General features: G+C 43.4%; 1 protein-coding gene across 1 annotated transcript; it reads left to right on the forward strand.

Annotated features, from left to right (window-relative positions):
* The first annotated feature begins 427 nt into the window (after positions 1-427).
* Positions 428-7,236, forward strand: LOC134983513 (oocyte zinc finger protein XlCOF22-like). Its single transcript, XM_063949171.1, has 4 exons — positions 428-453; positions 1,473-1,560; positions 1,699-2,146; positions 5,810-7,236. Exons 1-4 carry the CDS (start codon positions 428-430, stop codon positions 7,234-7,236), a joined length of 1,989 nt encoding a protein of 662 aa, XP_063805241.1.
* Positions 7,237-7,961: the final 725 nt, after the last annotated feature.

A 7,961-nucleotide genomic window follows, 5' to 3' on the forward strand; every position in this document is an offset into this window, starting at 1 on the left:
ATGGAGGGGGAAGGAGGGTTAAACATTAAAAATTTTAAATGTGCCTATCCCTGCTATCGCACCGTCCATATCCCAAGAGTACTCCAGTGCCCCCTAGTGGATTCAAAGAAAGGTATTTATCTGGTAAGTACCAAAATCCTATTATCTATAGTAATAATACAGGGACTTCACTGGAGGTGAGGGGATCTGGGCGTATTTACAGTGATATTTATGTCGTCTCCATTTCAAAGAGGTGTGAAGAAGACATCTGGTGAGCGTGAGACAACCAGCAGCCATCCTTGTGTATCAGGAGGATTGAGCAGGTCCCAGAGAACCATCACGGTGCCTCCACCTCACTCACTGATACATGAGAGACACAGTGACCAGAAGATCCTGGAACTCAGCAACAAGACCATTCAGCTGCTGACTGGATAGTTGACTGCTGGGAATGGGACATTATATAGTAACACCAGGGCACGTGTCTGGGTGATGACTGGAGAGGTGACTGCTGGGAATGGAACATTATACAGTAACACCGGGGGACGTGTCTGGGTGATGACTGGAGAGGTGACTGCTGGGAATGAGACATTATACAGTAACACCAGGGGATGTGTCTGGGTGATGACTGGAGAGGTGACTGCTGGGAATGGGACATTATACAGTAACACCAGGGGACGTGTCTGGGTGATGACTGGAGAGGTGACTGCTGGGAATGGGACATTATACAGTAACACCAGGGGACGTGTCTGGGTGATGACTGGAGAGGTGACTGCTGGGAATTGGACATTATACAGTAACACCAGGGGATGTGTCTGGGTGATGACTGAAGATGTGACTGCTGGGAATGGGGAATTATACAGTAACACCAGGGGATGTGTATGGGAGATGGCTGGAGAGGTGACTGCTGGGAATGGGACATTATACAGTAACACCAGGGGATGTGTATGGGTGATGACTGGAGAGGTGACTGCCGGGAATGGGACATTATACAGTAACACTGGGGGACGTGTCCGGGTGATGACTAGAGAGGTGACTGCTGGAAAAGGGACATTATACAGTAACACCAGGGGATGTGTATGGGTGATGACTGGAGAGGAGACTGCTGGGAATGGGGCATTATACAGTAACACCAGGGGACGTGTCTGGTTGATGACTGGAGAGGTGACTGCTGGGAATGGGACATTATACAGTAACACCAGGGGATGTGTCTGGGTGATGACTGTATCACTGTGTGTGTCAGGTTCCTATAAGGTGTCAGGATGTCACTGTCTATGTCTCCATGCAGGAGGGGGAGTATATAGAGGAACACAGGGGTCTGTACAAGGACGTGATGATGGAGAATCACCGGCCCCTCACATCACTGGGTAAGAGGAGACTGTCATGTATTGTACAGGGGAGAGCAGGTATGGGGACCCCCTATATACACACATCATCTGATAATCACATATATACACTGTACTCAGTCACTGTGTGTCTCCTACAGATGGACCCAGTAACAGAGATACCCCAGAGAGATGTCTCCGTCCTCTGTATTCCCAGGATTGTACAGAGGAGAATCACAGGATCCCACAGGAGGATCAGGTAGGTGGGATTTAGGGTCTCGCCCATATACCAAAGTGACTGTCACTATATAATGTGTAGAGCAGCTGTGTGTGTCTTATACACTATTATACTATTAATATACTATTATTAATGTATATTGTTTTGTGGGCTATTTAGGATGAATGTCTCACTGACATTAAGATAGAAGATACAGAGGAAGAAAAAGAGACGTATGTGACGGATATAAAGGCAGAAGATTTAGAGGGAGAAGAAGAGACGTATGTGACTGATATAAAGGCAGAAGATATACAGGGAGAAGAAGAGACGTATGTGACTGATATAAAGGCAGAAGATATAGAGGGAGAAGAAGAGACGTATGTGACTGATATAAAGGCAGAAGATATAGAGGGAGAAAAAGAGACGTATGTGACTGATATAAAGGCAGAAGATATAGAGGGAGAAGAAGAGACGTATGTGACTGATATAAAGGCAGAAGATATAGAGGGAGAAGAAGAGACGTATGTGACTGATATAAAGGCAGAAGATATAGAGGGAGAAGAAGAGACGTATGTGAGGGGTGATCAGCAGTCTAAGAAGGAGGACATCCCTACAGATATCAGCACAGGTGAGTAATAAACACTAATTACAGAAAAGAGTCACAGTTTCTCCTTGCTCAGTCACTACAGCAATCTCTTATCCTACACCCTCCTCTGTCGGTACAAACTAATGAGGAATATATATTTTCCCAGTGAGGGAGTCAAGAGCCATCACCCCTATTATACTCCTGCTCTCCCCTCACATCATGTCACTGTGTGTTACCAGCCCAGATATCTGACCAGTCTCCTCCCAACACTCTCTGGTGTATCTCATACATCAGGAGCCTTCAGCCCATATTATACTCCTACTCCTCCTCACATCATGTCACTGTGTGTCACCAGCCCAGAGCTCTGACCAGTCTCCCCACACTCTCTGGTATATCTCATACATCAGGAGCCATCAGCCCCTATTATACTCCTGGTCTCCTCACATCATGTCCCTGTGTGTTACCAGCCCAGAGATCTGACCAGTCTCCTCCCCACACTCTATGGTGTATCTCATACATCAGGAGCCATCAGCCCCTATTATACACCTGCTCTCCTCCTCACATCATGTCACTGTGTGTTACCAGCCCAGAGATCTGACCAGTCTCCTCCCCAGACTCTCTGGTGTATCTTATACATCAGGAGCCATCAACCCCTATTATACTCCTGCTCTCCCCCCTCATTCAGAATCCTGCACATTCCCGGCTGATTACCTGTCCCCTGGTACTTGGATGACGGCCTTCTCTCTCTAAGTAATCGGGGCTGTCTGGCATTAGGGGCATAGAGAGAAGTGAGGGTGACATATTTATAATTAATTTTCCCAACTAGAATCTAAAATCTACCATTGCAATCCACCCACTTGCTGCCCAGGTGAAAGGGGCAGGATCTATGGGAAAGGATGTCTACACCACAGGAGATAGAGCATGTTGGGTAGTTATTGGTAAATTGAGGGGGAGAGTGCAATGGAATATGTGATTCCTGAGTGGCTACCACCGCCGCCTTTTGGCCAGCGTCACAGGAGAAATATCTGGAAATATCTGCAGATTATCCAGGCACTCAGCTGTGGATGAGGAATACAAAGCAGCCTGTAGAATGTGTTCTTTAATATAAAAAAAAGTGGACCCTGGGCAGAGTGTCCCTCAGAGCTTGGATTGGGGCCTGTTTGGACTTTGGGAGTCTATGGAACCGATCAATAAGAAGGTCCACGGCAGAAGCCTTCGGTGGAAGTTTCTAAAAAGAGAACCGTGGCATAATCCTAAAGCTCAGCATTTATAAGAGATTCTGGAACGCCATTATTCTGATATTATTTCTCAGAGACCTGTCTTCTAAATCAGTGATTTTATCACGAATAGAGACCATGGGATAAATTTACTAAGATGGGAGTTCTATTTAAGATGGGATGTTGCCCATAGCAACCAATCAGAATCTAGTTCTCTTTTATCTAGCACCTTCTAGAACATAATACTTGGAATCTGATTGGTTGCTATGGCAACATCACATCTTAAATAGAACTCCCATCTTAGTAAATTTACCCCCATGTCTTCCTGAAGGGTGTCATGTGCTGAAATCAGATCTTTGTGAGACGCAACAATCTCTTTCATCTTAGTCTGTACGAGTGCCAATCTCACTGATATCGGACCTCAAAGCTTGAATATTAGAGTTAAGTTCTGAGGTTATTTCAGTCCTTAAATGTAGATACCATAGAATGTATAGAGCGTAGAGTAACAGAACTATCTAGAGTGTCTTAAGACGTCTTCAGCCATTACAGCTGGGCTGTGCATCTGACAAGAAGAAGCAGATGATGTTGTAGCGGTCTCTGAAGGACCACCTGAATTTGAGGTACCAAAGAGATAGACAGGTGGGGCTGATGTACCTTTTAACCTTTTTTGGAGGCATGGTAAGCTGACTACAAAGAGACTGACCTCTCAGAGATAGGAAAATACAAACAATCTATAAATAAAAGGAGCAGTAGTACGCTGTCAGGAGGTTACATCAAGATGACTCGGTTCAAAATGACATTCTTAGTCGGGGTGACGGGGGTATCCGAGCCAAAATTTCAAGTAAACATGATGTAATGCAACTCAAATAACACAGTAATGACCAATAAATTCCACTAGATGTCAGCGTGATCACAGATGTAAAGTACTCAGCACAGAGAGACACAAATGGCAAAATATATTCAGTGGATAAATCCACAAAATAATATACTGTGAGGTCGTAATCAGAGTGTAATGAGCTGTGCTCAGACGATACTTGATACTGGGATCTGCATGTAGACTGAGAGGAAGTAGATTATAGTGGTACCATATAAATAGAAGGCAGTTTCACCTCCAGGCAAATGCTTCAGTTTAGTGTAGTAACCCCGGTCTAGCCGTCAGGACAATTATTTAGCAGCTTATAACAATTTTACACCTTATTGAAGGCAAAGCATGCGATGGCCGGGCACCAGGATCCAAAATAGCAGCCATGTCACTTCCCAATATCACTCCCGGTCTCCGGTGACTGTGGGCAGCCCGTTCTGGCCCCAGCAGTAGTGAGCGGGAGAGCAAGCGCTCCCACCTGAGTCAAAAGCGACTCCAAGTCAGGTGGCCAGAGCATGTGGGAAAGACTGGGCGCACTTAGCTCCAAAATTTAGCATGTGGCTTCAGCGGCGGCGCTAGGCTGCAGCAGTGAACAGTGCCCGGAGTGAGCAGAGTGTGCGGCTTTAGGGCAGGAGGAGTGAAGGACTTAATAGATTGGGTCTTGGTCCCAGCAGCGGCTGAGAGCTATCAGGTAGATAAGAAGCCACTTAGTGAGGAGAACTCCAGAAAGTACGTCTGGATGGACTCAGGCCACGCCCCTTTTATTTATTTTATATACTAACAGGGGTGACAGGTGTGGTACATTCCTACAAAGGCAGATCCAATCTCTTTCTCATCAGACTCTGCTGTCTTCCCTGCACTCTCACTCAGATGTTCACTGCTGCCAGTAGCACATGTATGAGAAGCAGAAGTATGGCAGCAGCTGTATAGATCCTGATATGTAATTCTCTATATCATACTTACCGTACACACATCATCCTTATTACTATTGAGAGAATAGAGGTAAGACACTGATGATGGGTGTGTAAGAGTGGATTATAACCTAGCAGATGATGATTGCAGTGTATTATATGGTGTATTGCATGTAAAGTACCTTGTGCCACACCTACTCTGCTGTAGCAATATACCTTATATAAGGGTGAGTAACACATGTACAGGCTTACCAGCGTATGAGCACACACATAAAGGAATACTGCCTTACCAATGCTTCCAGGAGTAACGTTAGGAGACATTTCTCTGATCCATCAGCTCATATGACTGATATTATTGTTCATCTAGAATCTCCAATTCATACGATATGTTCCCCATCCATTGTTTTACATTGGTGCTGACATAGGACTTGGCGAGTGACTACATTTCCATTTATACTTCATGGTTAGTTACCAGTACAAGATAGAGATATATCTAAGTCTTATTATAATATTACATTTGTTATTGTTAGTGTTCTCAGGAGGGTGGACACAATGATTGTCTGAGACACAATATTATAAAGCCTTCAGTAAAAGTTATGTTTTATTATACACACATTTACAATTAAGTGCCCCAGAGAGTCGTCTTCTCCTATTGTTTACAAGATTAATATTGTTACAGAAAATGTCACATTTCCATAATGTGTTTTATTTCCAGCAGATGGACACACAAGCAGGAATATCTCAGAAGGACATCTAATGTTATCCCCGGATTGTGACATAAAAGATAATGACAGTAGACAGGATTCTCCAGGAGATAACCCCATTACCCCAATTATACATCCAGCTCTATCAACTGGTCCCTCTGATCCTGGGAAATGTTTTCCTGATCACCCTGATATTGGTGCATCTGTTACAGCTCTGAGAGTAGATACAGTGTTTCCCTGTTCTATAGATGCCAAATGTTTTACACAGAACACAAAGCTTATTACCCATCAGACAGGTAAGGCAGGTGAGAGGCCATTTCCATGCTCTGAGTGTGGGAAATATTTTACCTGGAAATCACAACTTGTTACACATCAGCGAAGTCACACAGGTGAGAAGTCATTTCCATGTTCTGAGTGTGGTAAATGTTTTGCACACAAATCTGATCTTATTAGACATAACAGAAGTCACACAGGTGAGAAGCCATTTTCTTGCTCTGAGTGCGGGAAATGTTTTATCCGGAAATCACAACTTGTTGCACATCAGCGAAGTCACACAGGTGAGAGGCCATTTCCATGTTCTGAGTGTGGAAAATATTTTACCTGGAAATCACAACTAGTTACACATCAGCGAAGTCACACAGGTGAGAAGTCATTTCCATGTTCTAAGTGTGGGAAATGTTTTGCACACAAATCAGATCTTATTAGACATAACATAAGTCACACAGGTGAGAAGCCATTTTCTTGCTCTGAGTGCAGGAAATGTTTTATCCGGAAATCCCAACTTGTTACACATCAGAGAAGGCATACAGGTGAGAGGCCATTTCCATGTTCTGAGTGTGGGAAATGTTTTGCATGCAAATCAGACCTTGTTATACATCACAGAAGTCACACAGGTGAGAAGCCATTTTCTTGCTCTGAGTGCGGGAAATGTTTTATCCGGAAATCAAAACTTGTTACACATCAGAGAAGGCATACAGGTGAGAGGCCATTTCCATGTTCTGAGTGTGGGAAATGTTTTATATGCAAATCAGATCTTGTTATACATCAGAGAAGTCACACAGGTGAGAAGCCATTTTCTTGCACTGAATGTGGGAAATGTTTTACACAGAAATCACAACTTGTTACACATCAGCGAAGTCATACAGGTCAGAGGCCATTTCCATGTTCTGAGTGTGAGAAATGTTTTGCACACAAATCAGTTCTTGTTAAACATCAGAGAAGTCACACAGGTGAGAAACCATTTCCATGTTCTGAGTGTGAGAAATGTTTTGCACACAATTCAGCTCTTGTTTTACACCACAGAAGTCACACAGGTGAGAAACCATTTTCTTGCTCTGAGTGTGGAAAATGTTTTACACAAAAATCACAACTTGTTACACATCAGCGAAGTCACACAGGTGAGAAAAAAAGGGGACGGCACCTGGGCGCAAATAATTAAAAGATCTGGGATGTTATTATCAATACACCTGATCAAGGATTGCTGCTTCACTTAAGAGGTCACTGTTACCTCCCAAAAATGCAGAAACAACAAAAGATAAAATTAAGCGCTGTCCTGATCAGTATAACTTAAAACATATAACATTTATTAGACATTACACAGACAACATTAATAACACGGCTGGTATATTAAAAAATACTTTTAAAATATAATTAACCCCGTGGCCACTTATCAGTTGATCAACTTATTTACTGCAGTAATAATCAGTGAAGTTCCACACATTTGTATTTGCAAACAGAGCAAAGCTTGGAGGTGTTAAAAGCTGCTACTTAATCTTAGAGCAATAATTAACTGCCAGTTCGTAACTTTTGCCAGATGGAAACAAGCTCAAAGATGTTAAAGATGCTCACTTAGTATCATGCAACAATCTTCAACTGTTCATAACTTATGAGATGATTTAGATTCAAAGCATGCATGCAGATGGTTAATGGAAAAACTGATTAGTAATTAATACTCAGGGATTTCTGTCCAGAGAATATTTCAACTCCACAGTCCAGCGTGGCCACGCTATATAATTAAAACCCAGCACAACGTGTCTTCAGACCAGGCAACCAATTTAGGGAGTGACGTCTCACTCTTAATAGTTACCACTCCGGTCCTCACGTACAAGTGCTGGATGCAACAGATCAACGCCGTGAATGGCACTCCTCTTACGCGTTTCTCCG

This window comes from Pseudophryne corroboree, assembly GCF_028390025.1.
Source record: "Pseudophryne corroboree isolate aPseCor3 chromosome 3 unlocalized genomic scaffold, aPseCor3.hap2 SUPER_3_unloc_17, whole genome shotgun sequence".
Lineage (NCBI taxonomy): Eukaryota > Metazoa > Chordata > Amphibia > Anura > Myobatrachidae > Pseudophryne > Pseudophryne corroboree.

Coding starts and splice junctions, on each gene's coding strand:
- LOC134983513 (XM_063949171.1), top strand. CDS start 428: ATGGGACATTATATAGTAACACCAGG. Junction 1,561..1,698: donor GGATCCCACAGGAGGATCAG/GTAGGTGGGATT, acceptor TGGGCTATTTAG/GATGAATGTCTCACTGACAT. Junction 2,147..5,809: donor CCCTACAGATATCAGCACAG/GTGAGTAATAAA, acceptor TTTTATTTCCAG/CAGATGGACACACAAGCAGG.